The sequence below is a fragment of the Podarcis liolepis genome (assembly GCF_965112155.1).
Source record: "Podarcis liolepis genome assembly, chromosome: 2".
NCBI lineage: Eukaryota > Metazoa > Chordata > Lepidosauria > Squamata > Lacertidae > Podarcis > Podarcis liolepis.
The window spans coordinates 78,466,454-78,487,792 of NC_139555.1; the positions used below are offsets into that span (position 1 = coordinate 78,466,454).

General features: G+C 42.3%; 1 protein-coding gene and 1 long non-coding RNA gene across 2 annotated transcripts in view; one reads left to right on the forward strand and one right to left on the reverse strand.

The window, feature by feature from the left end:
• Positions 1-1,449: 1,449 nt before the first annotated feature.
• Positions 1,450-20,459, reverse strand: RAB43 (RAB43, member RAS oncogene family). Its single transcript, XM_083489057.1, has 3 exons — positions 20,042-20,459; positions 11,635-11,818; positions 1,450-10,129 (listed from the first exon to the last, which is right to left on the reverse strand). Exons 1-3 carry the CDS (start codon positions 20,255-20,257, stop codon positions 9,882-9,884), a joined length of 648 nt encoding a protein of 215 aa, XP_083345183.1. The 5' UTR covers positions 20,258-20,459; the 3' UTR covers positions 1,450-9,881.
• The window catches only part of LOC310700115, a 101,213-nt gene continuing 96,867 nt past the window's right edge, over positions 16,994-21,339 (forward strand). The window contains exons 1-2 of the long non-coding RNA XR_014522426.1: positions 16,994-19,392; positions 19,481-21,100. This is a non-coding gene — a long non-coding RNA (uncharacterized lncRNA). The remainder of the gene's footprint in view (positions 19,393-19,480; positions 21,101-21,339) is intronic.

The following is a 21,339-nucleotide window of genomic DNA, read 5'->3' on the forward strand; positions in this document are numbered from 1 at the left end:
CAGTCTGCCATCTTGATTCAAAATGGTGCCTGGCACCCAACCATCGACATAGATCCCCACGCCAGAAACCCTTGTGCCAAGTTTGGCAATATTAGCTCATGAGGTAGCCAAACTCATGCTAAAAAATGGGCAAAGTCACACCAAAGTGATGTTTTGGTACACTGTCTTGATTCAAAATGGCATCCAGCATCTAAATTCTGACAAGGACTGCTATCGCCACCTTGGGAATCCTTGTGTCGAGTTTGGTTATGATATTTTGAGAGGTGTCCGGTTGTATAGAAAACAAATGGACAAACCACTTTCCAAAATATATAGTAGATAATGGAACAGTTCCTAGACCTTCTATTCTTTAGCATATTTTGGATGCTTAATTGCTGGTTTTTTGAACAATGAAATTGTGAGAGAATCTTGCTGTTGACCTGTTCTGAGTACACTGATAACCATCTGCTTAATCTACGCTTGGAGGTGGCAGCTGACTCTATGAACGTGGCAAACAGCTGAGCCATAGTGAAGCCTGCTTCCACTGTAGCTATAGCAATCTAGCTTCAGATGCAGGGGCATTTGGATTCTGGGAATCACATTGTTTCCAATAATAATTTCCTGCAGATCTACAAAAATGGGCCCTGCTTGCTCCAAAAACCCCAGCACAAATCAAATGCCAAGCCATGTGAATGTATATCCAACAGTAGGTACACACGTTTAGGTTTCAGCAGCTGTGGACAGACCAACTTCTCAGATTTTAAAAGTTGCTGCTTTAGCATCTCACGATACTGCCCCATCTGTTCAAAGTTCTACTTGGACCTTGCACGGTCTCCTGCTTTTCTATATTCTTGAGTCCAGCCAACTTTGCAAGGACCAAGCGGACTTTTGAACAGCTATACATACACATGCACACCACTCAGTCACATTCTGACCAACACACTTATTTTATTCACTCCTTTCCCAAATTGCCCTTAAAATCTGATCTACACCTGCTGAAGAATGAGCACTCAGCACTCAGGTTACAATTGTGGGGTGTCCCCCTCTCCAAAATGTAGCACCTTGAGGAGAAGGTTCTTAAATGTTACAAATACGAACAGTTCCTTACAACGAAGTAGCACAGTCCTGTCTACCATCTCATTTCCACTTCTGTTACAGATGTAAAATAGGGTTAAGTCGTTGGAATATTCAGCCAAGCAAATGGGAAGGGAACGTGTCAGTTCAATGAAGCTTGAACCCTGTGTGCCAAAGAGGTAAAAAAGTGTCAGCAGCTGCACGGTGTTTATACAAGATCTCCATTTAAGCTCCTTCTGGTGAGCTTAAAGTTGGGGTGAAAATTGAGAAAACTACTTTTCTGGGGGAGGGGGAGCAAATCTGCTGTTTCTGTTCAATGCCTATTTTCCTTTAGGTGCTGAGTGAATAGTGACACTGTAGTTATATGCAGTTAATGAAAAAACACACACACACAAATTAGCCAAATGCTCATTTTTATTATACACATTACAATGCATTTGCTACAGACTTTGCTAAAATTTACAAAAAAAGTAGGTTTCATAGTTTTTAAAAATAAACTTCTTTTTCTTATAAATTCATAAATAGGTGACAATAAAACGTCAAAATTGACTATTGTACGCAAGCTTTGTTCCCTTGCCATCTTGCATTCCACCCCACCTGGTAAACACTGTGCTAGGAAAAGCAAGACAGTTGCCGGTGATCAGAAAGATGGGCTCTAGGCCTGTTCCCAGAAACCTTGATTATTACAAGCAATAAAACTTCTAAAAAAATGCAGAACACTTCAGTTTACACCGGAGTTCTTCAAACCTTTTAAAGTCCTTTTTGGAATGAAGTGAATGAATTCAATATGAATCAGAACTTTCTCCCCGCTATGTATGTAAGCCAGGCCTTTTTTATGGCTAGTGGAAGCTGCATGTCCCTGGGACATGAGATTTATTTTTTTAACCACACACCAACATCTGAGGCACTATTACAGAATAGGAAATGCCACTGACAACACAGAGCACATGAGGAACCTCCAAAGACCGTGTCAGTATTCATCACTAAATATTTCCCTAAAAACCACTTTCAAAAGTAGTGCAGGCATTATCTCTGTCACATTCCAGACTGTGCCAACACCACAATCGCAGACTTGCATTTCCATCCCCATCCCCAATACCTGAATTTATAGCCTTGTGCTATCTTTCTACAGATTCTACCATCAGACTATGACCTGATGGTCAGGCTTAGTTGCCAACAGCAAAAAGTGTGATAGATAGACACACACACACACAAGACAAATTTCGCTGCACTTAATAGGTATTGACACATCTCTGTATCTGCCCCCATGGATGGGCAAACAGCTGCAGGAAGGGCATGCTTCTGAGCAGAGATGGGAGAAAGAAAAGGTTTAACTTGTCCTTCCCTACTACTGCCCAAATCATTGTAAGTTATTTTAGTCAGTGTATGTAAACTGAACTAGAGATAGTATTTGGATTAACCTGCTCACATCAAAGTACTGATTCTCATAAAGATATGCGAAGTTGTCGTTAGATCTCATTAATCTCAGCAGGACTTAAAGAGCTGCGGCCCAATACATATCACTTATTTTCCACTGGCTATAAAAACAATCCCAATCATGTATACTTAGTAGGGTCAATTGATTTCTATGGCATTTATTCCCCAATACACATGTGTAGGATTGTAATCTTAGGCAGATTAGGGGCACTATGTTCTTCTATTACATCTTTTGTATCACTATGGATGGGGACTGGAGAACACACATCACAATGCAGTTGGACAAATAGAGCTAATTTGCACGTGGGTCTTAATGAAGTAAAACTGTGCATGGAAGGCTGGACATGCATGCATGTCTTTCTTGTGAGAGCTAAAATTTTGGGAAGGTAGGGAATAGTTCTCTAAAGCTTGAGAATCTCTCAAACATCCGCTCTCCGCCCCCCGCCCCAGGCAGAGAGCTTAAAAACAAAAACAAAAACTTCCCTACAGTTTTGTATACCACAGTACAAGCAACCAGATTTCATAAACTGCAAAATTATTAGCATCACAATAAGAGGACGGTGACCAACAGCAATATATTAAGAGCATGCACGTGTCTCACTCATGCACTTTTTATTTTCTCAAAATACAATCAAAGCAGCTAAGATAGTGTACGAGCACCATAGGCAACCATAGTATCAAACCATTCCAGATTGTCTATTTACTATACCCTGTAAATTTCTTTCCTAGTTGTACAAATTAGAAGGGATTCAGGATCGCCGTGCAGTGAGGTAGAGAGCTTACACACTGGTCCTAAATACAGAGAGGTCCCATTCCATGTTATTTCCTGGTACCCAAATTTGGGACCAAGGGGAAAGTTTTCATCCACTAAATCACACCCATAATACCCAGCATGTTTTCCTTACACTTCTCAAGTTCCAGGTTTTCCACACTTCTGACAGCTCTGCCCATCTGGGCAATTCAAAAGTTGCCGTCACCAAGTCCTTAATTCTGATGCTGCCACCTCCCTGTTTATTTTAAAAGTTGGGAATAAAAGCGCAAAGCAGAGCCATGACTGTAACAGGGCCAGAAAAATGTCAGGGAGGAGCAGGAAGAGGGAAGGAAAGGAAAGGAAAGCAAACACAGATGTTGAGAGCAAGGCAGAAGGCATTTACTTCTGCTGTCGCTGCCTGGATGATCGGTTTTAAAAGTAGGGAAAGAGGATTCAGAGAAACTGGTGCTTTATCTAATATAACTCACCATTTTGTTCTGAAGCAAAGATTGTATTTATTTAGACCACCAGGGTGACTTTGCACATTTGAAAAAGAGAACAGAATGGAAGAGAAAGTAGGAACAGCACTGCCAATTCCTCCACCTCCTCTTTCCATGAGAGACGTGCAAGTTCCTCCTTCAACATTACAGAGTTAGTGAAAAGAGCAAAAAGTGTGACGTCTCTTCCTACACTTTTAGGTAATATACAAAGTCACTCTGACTGGATGATTGATTGTATGTGTGATGTATTACCTACTATGGTGGCCGATATTTGCTGCCACGTACATTCTGTTAGCGCACCGGTACAAATGTTTGTCAGCACAAACATTTCTGTTTGCCCAGTGGAACAATTTTCCCCTCTTCTCTTCCCATACACCATCCTGTGGGTTCTCCCAACCCCCACAGGGCAAACTGAGAGGGCACAGGGAGGAGGAGACAGGGGAAAGCCCTTTGTGGGCTTCCATTGGTGGGACCAGTTAGTTGAATCTGGCCTTTTGCTTTTAAATGTCTTGTAAGTCACTTGGAGACCTTTGTGTCTAATAAAGAATAATCCAATCTCGTACTGGGTCAATGATAAACATAACTAGGTGCAAGTATCTATATATATGTCCAACATTACCTAATTTCAGATGTTTTGAAAAAACACAAAAGGAAGGCACTGTACTAAATTCACATCTTAGATTAACAAATATTTGCATAGATTATGCATTAAGATGGAAATTGCCAATAGGATAGTAAGGCGGGCATCTAAAAGAAAGCTATGCCATTTGGAAAACATTTTTGTGGACAAGTACTATGCTTATAAAAATGGTGAAATCCATAGTACTTATAAACTATATTTTCCTTGTTGTATAGCAAAATTTATATTTAATCTTGCAAGCCAGTAAAGGAAGAAGAAAAAAAAGAACTACAAATAATAGTATTTTAAGGCTGATAGCTATTGCTATAAACAGAAAAGTTTTCAAAACTATGAGCTACTCTTTAAAAGTCTAGATTATGTTCCAACTACCAGGAAACAGTTTTCAAAGATTTAGGCCATAAACTCTCCTCACAGGCTACATAATCACACATTTAATGTACTCCCTTCTAATGCAAGATTTAATGTACTCACTTCTAATGAAAGACTTCCAAGTTAATTTGGACACAAATAGAACTCTATTTTAGTAAGTGTTTGTACTTTATTTTTTAAAAAGCTCTGCTACAAAAAGAATCCAATTATAAATGGTAAAAAGCATGTCTGGTGCCATCAATTGTGAAATGTACATATGTGCTTAACTGGACAGGCAGGTTTAGTAACAGCATTTTTTGTGCAGAAAATATGCCACAAAACATGATTTCTATGTAACAAATGTGGCACATCTGAAGCACCCAAACCCTAATTGAGAACTGTCTTTAGTACAAATGATTATCTATTTAGTATCAGCATCAGAATCTTGTGTGTGCTCTATGTGCTGCTTCTAGCGATATCTGTGAAATCTGCCTATGCATCTACATTCTATGCTAAACTGATTTTGGCAAATGCATTTCCCTCTTCTATTGTTTTGTGTCTTTAGCATGCAAGTGTGTTTTATTCTGATCTAGCAATGTTGAATGACACAAGACTACTTCATTCATCTAAGGGAGTTGTACAATATTTTGAAAGAAAAAACTGGATTTAGGGCAAAGCAATTTGCAACTTATTTTTATATAACCTCTGACTGAACCAGACAAACTCCACAGATCATCTGCATCGTAGCTGAGGGCCAATGCACATGATCTGGGCCAGTAGCAAAACAACCAGAAGAATGCTCTTCCGCTGCCACTGCTAAAGTAAAATGTGACTTAGCTCTGAGTCTTGAGGGAAAGAAAAGAAATCCTAGGCAGAAAAATGCATTTATTTGTAGCAAAGAATTCTTGTTTCCCAGTGTCCAAGATGGGTGATTCTTTCTATATTGTACTGGGAAGCTTCTTTTGAGAGATGCATTTTCCGTCTGATTAAAAGATTTCCTACACAATAAACTTGTGGGAACCAGCTATTGGTTGTACTAAAAAGACTGAGGAAAAACAAAGTGCTTAGTTTCTTTCCAGTGATAAGAGACTGTTTTGAATGTTTTCTCACCAAGTTCCCCCATTAAAAGACCAGACCCAATAGTCTAGGGATACAATCCTGAATTCTATCCTGCAGTGCATTCTGCCATCTTCCATAGGAGAGATCCCCAGGACAACTAGCACTACATGCCACTTGAGTATAAGACAAGGTCATTGTTGTCTCTGTATATGGATGCATATCTGTTCCCGCCTTCCCAACCACAGATAAGACCCTATTACACATTCACCAATACCCAAGTAATCAATACCACCAACTCCACCATCTCCTGGTAGGGCATCAGGTTTAAGCACTCTAGGAAGAGAGGGATCACACACAAAGAGTAGCTGCTTAGCCATCCCATCTGTTGCAACCTCATTACCACTTTTTCAATGAAACACTTGCAAGAACACACACAGATCCACAGTGATACAGGTGGCTTTGGCAGCTGCCAGTTGCTTGCACTATTCTGTTAACAGCTCATGTCCTTTTACTAGGCACTGGCTCCAAAGGGTGTGAGAACACTCTGTAAATACGAGATAGGTTCGTATTACTCTTTAAAGTTAGGTCTCAAATTTACCTACGTTAGCAAAGAAGCAACAAGCATTTGTTTGTAACAAAAGTCAGTCCCTTCACAATGTTTGGTGAGCTACAGTACAGTACAATCTTATCTGTATGACTGGCCTGGAGAAAGAACTCAACTTGTAGCAAATTCAGGGCTATTCAAGGACTACAAGAGTAGGCTCACAAGGAACCCAATTTGGAAAAAGATCCATTGTATTCTGTTCACTCACTCTCAGGCTACATCAGAATACAGAATGTCGAGACAACACTAACAGCTGAGTTCTGTGTATTCTCAACATACTTGCTATAAAATGTGCATAGATCGGAGGCAGCAGGTCGATTCTGAAACCTTTGGTGGTCCCAGAATAATGTCTTGAACTGGGAGCCTGTGACTACAATCTTGTGAGCAGAATCCAACAGGATCCTGTTCACTTAAACCCTGGAAATCTTATATAGATCACACCCAGAATGGAGATTTAAGGATCAATTTCTAAAATCACCACCGTCATCATCGTGGGAGCACCATCATGTCAGAATCCATCCAAAGGGATCCTAAAGATGTAATGGCATCAGTTAATCAAAGAGTTAGCTGGAGGAGACCCTTACAGCCCTCAGTTGATTTGAGACCTGGCTATGATGTAAACTTTCCTGCACAACACAGGCACATCAGTTTAGGGCTTGGCCTAAAGGGGATGGATCCAAGCCCAATAGGCACAGTTGCTAATCAGCTTCTATTCATTTAAATTATGCAACCGAAGTGCCTGGAGGACTGTACTCACAGTGTAGAAACATTTGTTTGATACCAACAATTAGTTAAGGTAATCACTGGAGTTTTCTGTAACTCCCAAATACAGTGATTAGTTACTGCCGGGCAATCAGTGCTTTTTTAATTTCTGGATGCAGTGGGCCTGACGTCTCCTGGTATGAAGTCCTGTTTAGAAGCAAAACGTCTTTGTCACACCTCACACTGCATTTCTATGTAAAACATAGTTGTGAAAACTATTCCTAACAGAAAGTAAGGCCTCTTTATTTATAATATCTAACACACTTGAAATCAAAGCCGCTGCTCTCAAAACTACAAGCAAAAACACAACAGAACCCATTTGGGGTCCATCTTTGATTGGAAACAGTGGGATGAGTTTTTTAATTAAATTTTTTTTACAGTCAGTTACTTTGTAAGACAAAAACCAAAACAGACAGAAGGTGCCAAATTTTTTATAGCTATGGGTGGATTTTCTGGTTAATCATATCAATTTCTAAAAATGATCTGAGATACCAAACTTATCCAGGTCTTCTCTCTTTAATGCTAATTGAAATAATCATAAATTGATGTTTTTGAATTATAATCTGAATTTACAATATGCATTTTCCTAACACAATCAGGGACTTCTGAGTGTCCAGGTGCAGGGACCTGCTTTTCAGAGACTTTGTCCTTTGCTCTGAATTGAAGGTCTTTTAATAGGTACAATACATTAAGCACTGAAAAGCTGGCTTAACAGCTTGCAGATACTTTGGAGTTGAATCCAAAGAAAAGTGCACCGAAAGTTTACTTTCCACCCCCTCTTTCTTCTGACAGCCCCGGCCAGAGTCCCTGCTGTATGGAGTGGGATGTATCATGGGGGTGGGGGGAGAAAACTGAGAGGAAAGAGGAGATCCCTGAAAATCAGGTGGAGACACCTTCTGCAAGTGGGAAAGTCAGCTTCCTTTAGCCTCCGCTGATGCATTTTTTCCTCTGGTTTCAATCCTTTATTCAACCTATTTTAGTTTTAAGGTGCTAAAAAGAGGGGGAAAACGTGGGCAACATCTGCACATCTTAACTGCAGGCATAACTTTAACCTGAGACGAACATAAACTCTCCTTAAGTTAAATGTGCTGAGCAGAAACAGTCACATAGTTTCATTAATACATTGCAGACCTACCCCAAAAAAGAAGATTTTCTCTCTCTCACAGAAACAAGAAGATACCATTTGGAAGAACGTGCTGTGGCACTGACTAATAGTGGCAGGGGCGGGGGGATCCACAAGAGAACAGGCTCAATTATTTAAAAGGGTTATCCTACAACTCACAAAATGTGTCCCACGTTGGGAGCTCCTGAGCCAATTTCTGACATGAGAGCAATTGCTTCATGATTTATAGGGGCTCCATAACATGGGTGGACTTTTAAGGAAAATTAGCAGGGATCACCTATACCTGACTGTGCAGTTTACAGACACTTATCAATTTTCTTAACAAAACTGGCCCAGACAAACTTCACGAGGAGCTGATTTCATGGCACAAAAAATAAAACAACCTTAAATAATTTATGATTTGCAATTTCCTCCACAAATTTAGTATCTAAAGTTAAATAGGAAGAAGCTCTAGCTGGATGACATCCTATGGAAAAAATACTCCAGCAACAACATTAATGATCAGCATATGTAACTGAAACTAAGCTTCAATAAAAATGATTTGATGCACTCCAGCAATTAAAGAAGCAAATGGTAAAAAAACAAAAACATCATCTTTTCATAGGTACTGAATATGAATTTTAAATGAAATTAATAACACTGAATATTAGAGGTACACAATGTTATCTCCAAGAAGGGGGCTATAAAAATGTGCAAAATAAATGATGAACAAACTTTAATATTGACATTACAATCCTAAGCCTATTTACTTGGAAGTGAGCCTGATGAATTTTCAAATGCATTTATGTTCCAAGAAGGTTCTGTTGAAATCAGTAGGACTTCCATTCAATGAAATGTTTTTAGGATCAAGTCTTCCAAGATGGAAATAAAGAAAATAAATTAGTGACCCATGTGTTCAGTTCAGTTCTGCTCATACTGGTTTCTCTCTTTGCCTGAAAAATGTGAGACAAAAAACTGTCCAGCTAGCTTTGCACCCACAGCATTAATCAACCCTCGCCACATGCTACATTTAATGTCTAGAAAAACCTATCTTCTATGGAGGTTCCTCATATTGAACAAATGTTAGCTGATTTGTCCTATATAGGAAACTTTCAAGTATTTCATACTTGAAACGTCCCTGCAGAGAAACTGAATGACACTGTGTGGTTTCTGATTCTTTGATTCTTGGAATGCTGAGAGTTTAAAAACAGAGGCAGTGTTAAGACTCACTGACATAAAAGCAGAAGTGTCTTCTTCCCATGTACAGGGATTTACAACAGGTAACACAGTAATTTCTTGTTCAGACAATTTCAAACAAAGAGATCCCAGTGGCTTCCTTCTGTGCAACTTAATTTTCAAATTGCACAAGTTCCTCTGAAAAGAAGGTGGTAGAAACTGCTACAGAGTAACGGCCGTAGAAGGCTAACTTTTAGATCTACAAAAGAAAGCCCCTTCATATTGAAAATTATCCTGCAAATGTTAATGTCTAACCTACAAAAATATTGGGCTTGCAGGAAAAGGATACTGCTGCTTTGTTATGCAGCACGGTGTGTGTGTGTGTAATTATAAGGGAAGGACAGGTACCCTCGTAATTCCAGTAAGAGTTAGAGATAACATAACCTGCATCAGCAACCACACCCCCATCCTTCCACATCCTTGCTGTCAAGTTTGATGCTGTCTGTGTTTTGCTCACTGAACATGGGGCCTCCGTGCCTCATCATTAACTCTGTTGCCATCTTTACAAAAGCCTCCTCCACGTTGCTGGAGTCCTTTGCAGAAGTCTCTATGGCACAGGTGATGTCATAATGCTCAGCCAGACTCTGAGCTTCCTCTAGCTGAACCTCCCGACGGTCACTTAGGTCAGACTTGTTTCCTGGCAGGAGAAAGTGGAATTGTTTACAGATTAATTTTGTAAATGCATCTCCTACGGTCAGGGAAAGAGTTCAGCCATGGGAGGGAGGGGAGAGACACAAAGCAGTGACTTGTGGAAGGGTGCTTGGAAAGCAGCAGAATCACACAGGTGAAGGAAGTAGGCTGGAGATGAGATGCCACTTATCTTGGAGATGAGAAAGAGCAGGTGAAAGTAGAAGCTGATAGAAAGTCTGTGGAGGAAGGACGAAGAAATCCGAGCCACTATAGGTTTATAACATTTTGCACTCTGGATTGTGGATTTAAAATTTCATCCTGTTTTGATGCTTAGAAAGCATTCACCTTCAACATAGTTACTTTGTCTAATTAAAGGTTCTGTGCAGCCCACACACTATAAATTCCTATACTAACGTTCATTTTCCTTATTCTGTATTTCATTGGCAGTGTTTGGACATCACAATAAACCATGGTTTGTCTTGATGAAATGAGTCTAACCTCTACCCAGGCTCATGCATTCCCCAATCCCCCGTTAGGATTCCTGCTCCATGTTGGGAATTCCATTCCACCCTTGTTGCAGATATGTGGGATTGTTACATGTCACATGTCTGCAGCAAGGTGGAATGGAATTCCCAAACCCCCTCCTCTGGCACAGCCACAAGTATAAGAATGAAAGCTTTCACTTCCATTTTTTATTAACTGCAGCTTATCATGTCATCCAAAGCCAGCTAACGGTGGTGAAGCTTAACTGGACAAGGTGGAAACAAGCCAGCTTCAAACCATGAAACTGGCTTGATTCAAACAATCTGTTAATGAGATTCACCACCAAGGATGTAACATTAAACTATGGTTTAAATACAGCTTTTATCTCTGCAAGTAATATGATTCTGAATGTCTACCTACAGTGCCAGTTCTAGACTGTATATATAAACTGCAATGAAGAGTAAAATATATCCGTAACAAAGTACATTTGGCATATTGGACATAAGCTATAGTTTGTGCTATTCAGTTTAAAGCAGGGCTTTTTTCAGGCAGAACTCAGTTCCAGCACCTCTCAGGTGGGCGCCGTTGCCATTATAAGAGAACAAAGGAGGCATTCATGGTGAGTTCCTCTTTTTCTAGAAAAACAGAACTGGCTTAAAGTATGCTGGAGCTTTACCATATATTATAAACTATAAGAGTCAAATCCCAGAGGACCCGAAGGAACAATAATGCTTTGCTCAAATAATTCCTAGTATTTTAAAATGTATTTTTGAATTTGAAAAAGAATAAAGGCTATAGAATGCTAAACCAGTTTTTCCCAAGAGTAAACAAAAATGCATGATGTGGAAATGTGAACTGCAGTAGGAACCAAAAGCCAAAGCTTTCCAAACTCTGAGAATATATGTCTCTTCATCTCCAAGATATCCAGGAAATAAAGAAAATATCTCTGCACTGGCTGCTATTGTCCTATTAAGTAGAAACATAGCAATTTGTATTTCTAGCTCATTCCAAAATATACCCCACACTCACCAATCAGTAATTGTACTATGTTGGAACCTGCATATTTCCTCACATCCTCGATCCAGCGAGGAATAGACTGAAAAGAGCCTCTCTTGCTAATGTCATAGGCTAGAATAGCTCCATTGGCACTTCGATAGTAACTCTGGGTGATGGTCCGAAACCGTTCTTGACCAGCTGTGTCCCAGATCTGCAACTAAAAAAATAAAGAAGTGGTTAGGCCTTACAAGATATTGGTTGTATTTCTCAGGCGAGATGTCTTATCTCAACAGCCGGGGGGGGGGGGGGGAGAGATACAGTGGTACCTCAGGTTACATACGCTTCAGGTTACAGACTCCGCTAACCCAGAAACAGTGCTTCAGGATAAGAACAGAAATTGTGCTCTGGCGGCACGGTGGCAGCAGGAGGCCCCATTAGCTAAAGTGGTGCTTCAGGTTAAGAACAGTTTCAGGTTAAGAATGGACCTCCGGAACGAATTAAGTACTTAACCCGAGGTACCACTGTATTTACTACAGAAGTGTACAATTATTTTTTGTTTTAATAAAATTTTTAAACTTGAGAGGAGAAATGGGTTTGGATCCCTTCCAGTCGGGATTCAGGCCTCATCATGGGACTGAAACTGCCTTGGTCGCACTGGTTGATGATCTCTGGCGGGCTAGGGACAAAGCTGAGAACTGTTTCCTAGTTCCACTGGATATCTCAGCGGCTTTTGACACCATCGACCATAACATCCTTCTAGACCGTCTAGAGGGGCTGGGAGCTGGGTGGACTGTTATACAGTGGTTCTGCTCCTTCCTCCTGGGCCGTGTTCAGAAAGTGGTGGTGGGGGATGAGTGTTCAGACCCCTGGGCTCTCACTTGTGGGGTGTCTCAGGGTTCTGTCCTCTCCCCCATGCTTTTCAACATCTACATGCAGCCACTGGGAGAGATCATCAGGGGGTTTAGACTGGGTGTTCATCAGTATGCGGATGATACCCAGCTCTACCTCTCTTTCAAATCACCAGTGAAGGCAGTGAAGGTCCTGTGTGAGTGTCTGGAGGCGGTTGGAGGATGGATGGTGGCTAACAGTTTGAGGTTGAATCCTGACAAGACAGAATTACTGTTTTTGGGGGACAGGAGGTGGGCAGGTATGGAGGACTCCCTGGTCCCGAATGGGGTAACTGTGCCCCTGAAGGACCAGGTGTGCAGCCTGAGAGTCATTTTGGATTCACAGCTGTTCAAGGAGGCGCAGGTCAATTCGGTGTCCAGGGCAGCTGTCTACCAGCTCCATCTGGTACATAGGCTGAGACCCTATCTGCCTGCGGACTGTCTCGCCAGAGTGGTGCATGCTCTGGTTATCTCCCGCTTGGACTACTGCAATGCGCTCTACGTGGGGCTACCTTTGAAGGTGACCCAGAAACTACAACTAATCCAAAATGTGGCAACTAGACTGGTGATTGGGAGTGGCCGCCGAGACCACATAACACCAGTCTTGAAAGATCTACATTGGCTCCCAGTACATTTCCAAGCACAATTCAAAGTGTTGGTGCTGACCTTTAAAGCCCTAACGGCCTCGGTCCAGTATACCTGAAGGAGCGTCTCCACCCCCATTGTTCTGCCCGGGCACTGGGGTCCAGTGCCGAGGGCCTTCTGGCAGTTCCCTCGCTACGAGAAGCCAAGTTACAGGGAACCTGGCAGAGGGCTTTCTCGGTAGTGGCACCCACCCTGTGGAATGCCCTCCCACCAAATATCAAAGAGAAAAATAACTACCAGACTTTTAGAAGACATCTGAAGGCAGCCCTGTTTAGGGAAGCTTTTAATGTTTAATAGACTATTGTATTTTAATATGTTGTTGGAAGCCGCCCAGAGTTGCTGGGGAAACCCAGCCAGATGGGCGGGGTATAAATATTATTATTATTATTATTATTATTATTATTATTATTATTATTATTAGACCATGTTCTATATAGGAAACTTTCAAGTATTTCATATGAAATGTCCCTGCAGAGAATTTGTTTTAATAATATTTTTAAACATGAGATGAGAAATGGGTATATGTGGACCATGTCTACAGATCAGAAATCTCATTTCAATCTGCCACTGTGTTTTCAAATTCTGCACACATATGGGCTGTCATTCTATTCAAACAGCTGCAGATTAGAGTTGTAGAGTTGGAAGGGATCCTCAGGGTCATCTAGTCCAACCCCCCTGCAATACAGGAATCTCAACTAACACATCCATGACAGATGCCCATCCAACATCTGCTTTAAAACGTCCAATAAAGGAGAGTCCGCCACCTCCTGAGCAAATCCATTGCACTGTCAAACAGCTCTGACTGTCAAAATCTTATTCCTGAAGTCTAGTTGGAATCTCCTTTCTTGTAACAATATTTTAGGTAACCTGCTTACAAGCTATATAGGGTTTTTGTACACCAGTACTAGTACCTTGAACTTAGGCTAGTAGCTAATTGCAAGCTAATGAGATTTGTGCAAGAGTAGAGCAATAGGATGGGAATATTCTGTCCCAGTGAGCAGTGAAGTTGTTTCACTTTGCACAAGCTGCAGCTTCTTGGCAAGCCTTGAGGGCAGCCCCATATAGAGCACATTGCAGTAATCGAATTTGGAGATTGCCAGCAAATGAATGACAGTGGTCAAAGTACCCTGGTTCTGAAACGGATGTAGCTGTCTTACCAACTGAAGCTGGTAAAAGGTACTCCTAGCCACTGAGGGACTGGGCCTCTAGTGACAGAGATAGATTGCATCCCCAGCTGCAAAATTGCTGCTTCGGGGGGGGGGGGCTACAACCCTATCCAAATAAGACAATACCCACAGAGTCTCCATCTTACTATCAAACAGTCAATTAATAGTATCAATTACTATCAATACTGGCCCTCCTTCAGCCCACCACTTGGTCCAGCCACTGGTCCTGGGCTTGCATAGTTTCTCCTGATTCAAATGTTACAGGGAAGTAGAGATGGGTATCATCAGTGAACTGATGACACTGCACCCCAAATCTACCAATGACCACTGCCAACTGCTTCATTTAGACATTAAACTGCATGAGAGACATTACAAAAGATTAGATTTAACAAAACAAATTATCACATAGCCCTACAGAAGGTTCATTTAATAAAATAATTAAGAAATCAATGTCCTTACAAAATATTTGCATAAGCGACACATGGGATTTTTCAAAATTCCTTGTTGTAAAATCAAGTGCTGAGCAAAGGTGAGCAGGTTACTAAAGTACACACTAATTTGAAAAGTATTCAATTTCTTCCCAATTAATATAGCTAATTTGTGGTAGATTTATGAATAGACATCTCTTCAGGGTCAAGTAACAAAAACTAGAGATGCCCCAAGCTCACACTTGATTGACTTTGATGGGCAAATCTTGTAGCATCTGGGGTTGTACTAGCAGCCCCTGTAGTTTGCTTTCATGGACCTACTACAGCAGGCATAGGCAAACTCGGCCTTCCAGCTGTTTTGGGACTACAACTCCCACCATCCCTCGCTAACAGGACCAGTGGTCAGGGGTGATGGGATTTGTAGTCTCAAAAAACATTTTTGTTGTTGTTTAGTCGTTTAGTCATGTCCGACTCTTCGTGACCCCATGGACCAGAGCACTCAAAACATCTGGAGGGCTGAGTTTGCCTATGCCTGTACTACAGCATGATTTGCTGTTCATAAGAAGACAGCTATCCAGTGTCAAGCCACAAACTAACCAACCTTGTCAGGGTATTGCTTCAGGCATTTGCATGGGTAGAACAAAAAGATCTATTTTAGCATTCAAGATCAGGAAATCCTGCCAGATGCATGTGAAATAGAATGAGAGTTAAGTGTCAGCATGGAGCAATCTGATAACTAGCTGCAATGATCCGCAAATGCTATCTCTTCTTCATTGACCTTCCTACCACAGTAACAGCGTTTTGCAGTTATCTGTTGATAAAACAAAGACTTAGAGGATGCAGAGAAGTCTTATACAGTATTCTCACAACTTGCCTCAAGGAAGTACTTCTCATGATGACACTGCACTTTCCCAGTTCAAAGCACAAAGTTACTGCTTAAAAGATGCAGGTTTTTCCACAGATAGTAGGCCACAGTAATTTGGTTTGCTGCCTAGAACATGATAATATAAGTGCCAGCCACACTTCTGGATAATGACTGTAACATTGGTGAGCAAGCAATATAAATCCTTCTTCCCGCATGCCCAAACCATATCCTGAATCTAACCACTAGCACTCAACGTCCGAAGAGGAAACTAAAATGAGAACCAAAACTGACCAGTCTCCAGACAAAAGGTGGATAAATCCCTTGTCTGTTCTTTTGTTTCATACACAAACTCAGTCTTGAGACATTAGCTGGATGGTCCAACAAAGCTAATAGAAGTTGGCAAGTCAGAATTCCAAAGTGACTCACAGGAGAGAGGCACTTCAGGCTCTTGCCCACCAAAGCAATTATGGGGTGGGAGAAGACAACAGAAATGACTCCCATCCTGATTAATACTATATGAGGTGGGAAGTTAACCTGCCCTTCCCATGCAGTAACCCCAAAGCTTAAACATACTAGTGATAACAGCCGTGGGAAGGAGGAAGGCAGGGAGGTTTCAGGGGTAGTTGCAAAGCAAATGGGGGCACTGCTCATCACTGTGATGCCTGGGAGAACAGGGATGTGGATGGATTGCTCCTTGTTATTTTCTTTACAGACTATTTTGCCAATTCCCTCTCTCACATTCAGTTCCCACCCTCATTCTGTTCTGGAAGGTTGGGGGATGCTATATGTGTCATGTATACAGTGAGACTGAAATGCATTGTGGTTAATTAACACATCAACTATCCCCACAGCCTTCTGCAGTTAAAAACACTATCCTGATTTACCTCTTAAAATAAACACCTTTAGTTTTTACTGAACAAAATAAAACTATGGTACCCCTGTAATCAAGAAGAATGTAAATGCAGCATGCAGTATTTTTCTCAGAACTCAAATTCAAGCTTATGGAAGGTTTTCAAACTTGTAAAAAACTGCCCATTTGACAATGGTTTTATGAGAGGAGCAGTCACACAGATAAGACAATGGTCCCATTTTATCTTCCTGCAACATGAGGGTCAAAGCTCCACATATGGGAAAGCTCATTTAAACCAAGCCAAGTACTGAACACCGCTAAGGAAGTCTGAAATGTCATTTGAATTTCTCAAATGTAAGACTATCCAAAATTAGTTCAAAATACCCAAAAAACCTATGTACCATCTACTAGTGGGATCTAAAAGCAGACTATGTGTATCTAGTTTCTTCTACAGTAATGTGTAACTGCCAATCACAGGAAATTTATTTTTATTTTATGCCACATGTAAGACGCCTTCTTTAGCTTTTCAGCTGGCACTGCTCTACTCCAAGAGCCCTTCAGAGAGACACCTGGTACTAGGTGGAGTCCCAGGAAGGAAAATATTTGCAATTCATGTGTGTGTTTGGCATATAAACTTGACCAAGCTTCAGTCTCAGAGGAAAAATGTCTCAACAGCCTTTTTGCTGGGGGGAAAGGAAAAAAGAGACTAAAAATATAAATGTATATTTAGATAAAAATAAAAATAAACCTTTGGGGCGTTAATTAATGGAATCCTCTTCCAACACATAAGGTAAAGTAAAACTACCATGTTTATTAACATTTTTCATTCACCCCCACCCCAGCAGCTTACATAGCCTATATTTAAAAGTAGATACATCTACCACACAGGAAATCATGTAGGTCTCTCTCTCTCACATACTACAGCACAGAAGGGAAGCTGTGGCCCTCGAAATGTTGGTGGGTTCCACTTCCCATAATCCCTGACTATTGATCACGCTGGCTGGGGTTGAAAGGAGTTGGAGTCAAGTAACATCTAAAGGGCCACAGCTTCCCCATCCCTGTGCTATAGCCTGACAATGTTAGTTAATATTCCAAGGTTGTATCTGATGAAGTTGTACTGAGAGTGCAAAGAGTGTCTTGAGTTCTAATCCTGGTACGAACGCACTCTGCACTGCACAGTCATAGTGATGTTTATGGTAATGAGCATTTGCCCTTGGGAAAACAGTATCGCTCTGCTATTTGTTTCGAAACCAAGATGGCATCTGGAAAAGCATTCTATTTACTTTGCTAGTACTTTGGACAGTTTTCTAAGCCACTTTAGAAAGATGAGTCATATGATAAAGCAGTTGCGTGACAAGTCTGTTGACATTTGTTGCAGGCCTATTCTTAAACCTGTTTAGCACCGTCTGAAGCACTTTTCCAAACCAGCTTAGAAAATCCTGGTGTGATGCTGAAGAAAAGGATACAGTCATAACACCAAACATATTTGAGGCTCTCTCCTACTACTTATATGCACTGTGCATTCTAGGTACTGTACATGTCACATTGTGGACAGGGAGATTCAAAAATGGTTTTTAGTGTGATCCTTTAGCTTCCATTTCTCAGTCAAAAAAGGGAAAATGGCATTTGCTGTGAGGTCTAACAACGTAAGAGGCACAAATAGCCTAAAGATATGTCAATTTTTAAGAAAGGTACTGTGTTAGCATGATTTTAAAAGGACATTAGACAGGCAAAAACAAAACCTTAGGGTTGCATGAGGCTGAAATCACGTTTAAACTGACTTGCCAGTCCCTGTGTGTGCAGCATTAGTACGTAAACACAGCAAACACATAGGCTATGGATCCTAAGTCTGTGTGTAGCAACAGAAAAAAAGAAAGAAAAGAAAAAGCTTACAGTATTACAGCACAAGCCTTTGTAGTTAGCAGGACTCAACAGATGTGTGACGTGGACTGTTGGGAGCTTTATGGCTTAAAACCAAGTTAACTAGGTGATAACAGAACACACCCTGACAATTAGAGCACTGTGTACCATATCCTGTACATTTTATTATCACTACTGATGTGATGGTGATTTTGAACAGTTTATGTAACATCCTTTTGAAGTTTCCTTTAGGTATGCTCCAACTGAGGTTATCCTGGAGCTTCCTCATAAATAACCTTGGAAGTATTTCCAATTCACAAGCAATTGCAGAAAGGTATATAACATTCCCAAAGGGATTTCCATACAAGGTTATGTATACAAATAAGGTTTGAAATGCACAGGGAACATTTTTTTGCAGAGCCCTTTTGTACATAGCACTTTTCAATTGTATATCCCTTTTTACAATATTATATGCCCACTCAATTGCTTCACTCTGAGGAACTGGCACTGTTACAAGTGCCACATAATCCTTGTTCAACACTTGTAAGAAGTTGATCTTTCATTGTGGTAGCCACCCACACTTGGAGCTCCCTGCCTACTCACACGAGGCAGGTGCCTTCACTATACTCTTTCCGGGACTTCCTACAAACATTTTTATTTAGGCAAGCCAATACAGACATAAGAAGGTTGACATGTGTTTTCATATCTTATTGTTGATTTTTTTAAAAAAGTTTTAAATACTTGTTTTTAACTGATTTTTACTGATGATTTTATTGTTGTTTTTTGTAAACTGCTCTAAGGTTTTAGTACAATCAACTGATCTATAAATATTTTGAAATAATCAGACTTTGCACAAAACAGGAGTTACTATCTGTACTATCGGCACATCCAGATAGGCAGTTTCCCAAGTGGTGTGCATCAATGTGCTCTACATCCCTCTGCCACAATAGGAAGTGGCCTAAGAAAATTCACTGTATATACATGACAGCAGCAAGCACCTGAGAAGCGCATCCTTGACACAAAATGGATTAAAACCATTCCTGCAGTATGCTCTTTAGATCGACCAGCAGTGTGGGCCAGGGAAGACATTGTGCATCCAACTCTGTACAGTGGTACTTTAGTTCTCAAACGCATTGGTACTCAAATGCCTTGGTTCCCAAACACCGAAAACCTGGAAGTGTCCTGTTTTTCAAACATTTTTCGGAAGCCGAACATCTGATGCAGTTGTCAGGTTTTGTTTCCGGGGCATCTCCACCAATCAGAAGCCGCACCTTGGTTTTCAAACATTTTGGAAGTCAAATGGACTTCCGGAACGGATTAAGTTCAAGAACCAAGGTACCAATGTATGTGTGTTATCGCACGAAGTGCACACAGTCCAAACTTTCTGAGCTACCACACCTGATGCCCTTACCTGTTGGTCGGGGGGGGGCAAAGTTTGTTTGCTTGAAATTAGTATAGTGAGTTTAGGGTAAAGTTCTAGCACAAACCCTTCAGCAAAGTCTGTTGGCAATGAATTCAGTGCACCTCTGTGGATGTCAGGAGGAGGACAGAGAGGTCTGGTGCCACCTAAGCCCGCCTTCCCCCACACCTGTTACCTGCCTGGCTAGTGGGGGTGGGAGGAGCAGGAAGCCCCTTCCCTTGCAAACTGGGGCGGGGGGGGGGTCGTGGCGAGAGGCAGGCCAGCCAGCCCCTCTCTTGCTTGTCACCCTCCCTCCTCTCACACTCGGTCCAACCCCCACCTTGACCCGCTTGCCCTGGATCTCCAGGCTCTTCATGGTGAAGTCCACGCCGATGGTGCTGCCCTGCCTCTCGGCGAAGGCCCCGGTCTTGAAGCGCTGCACCAGGCACGTCTTGCCCACGCTGGCGTCGCCGATCAGCACCAGCTTGAAGAGGAAGTCGTAGCGCTCCTCCGGGTCCGGCCCGGGGGGCGCTCCTGCCACGGGGGGACCCGGCATGGCGGCAGCGGCGGAGGCGGCGGCGCTGGCGCTGGGGCACCTCTTGCCGCTGCTTCCTTTGGCCTCCTCAGCTCCACAGCGGCGGGGAGCTCCGCGGCGCCGGGCCCGGCCTAGCGCTGAGCTCGCCGCCCCTTGAGCGCCTGTCTGGGCCGCGACTGCGACCGCCTCAGCATCGTCCCCGGCCCCGCCAGACCGGGTGACTGGGCATGCGCAGTGGGAGCCGCAAGCTCTTCCTCATGCATTTGCCAGGAAGGGCGGGCGAGAAGGAGGGAAGCGTCGCCTCAGGTGGCGGCAGGCGGGACGAGGGGCGGGGAAACTCCGACCTGCCTTCACACTTCGCGCTGAGGGCCGGCGCAGGCAGCGCAGGGATATCCCAGCCCGAAGCCGCGAGGGGAAGCAGCCGCCCCAGAAGGGTCGCGCCTCAAATTTTAGGAAAAGAAAGACGCTTCCCTTATACTGAGGGCGGGCGGGAGGATTTGCCTACCACGTGTACGGAACCTTAAGAACACGTGTATGTTCTTAGCAGAGCCGCCCACCCATTGGGCAGGGTGAGGCTGCTGCCTTAGGCGGTACCCCGTGAGTTTTGGCCGAAATTGTGTAACGTCTTCCAATGCCTGCAAGCAGAACACTGGAGGAAGAGATCCCAGTGGAACGAATGGGCTCTACCATTTTTTTTTATTAAAAACAAACAAACCCAGATCCACCTTCCTTGTGGTCTGGCCTTTGCTGGGCAGCTTCATTAGTCCTTTGGATAGCCACGTGTGAACAAGCTCTTTTAAAAAGTTTCCCCCCATAAGGCAGTCCTGTTGATGTTTCCTCTGAAGACCCACTGATTATTCCCAGGTACAAGTATACATAGGCTATGTTACATAGGGATGCAGATTTAGGCTGAAATCCAATAATTTGCTTAGAGGTTAAGTCCCATTGGTATAGGTTTGCACTGTTGATCTCAGAAATAGTTGGTTCTGGAAAGCAACATGAGGCCAATTTCCATCTTCCTCATTGCTTGCCTTGTCAAAACAGAGAAGGAAAGGCAGGAGGGAATCAACTATGCAGTGGCGTAGCGTGGGGGGTGCAGGGGG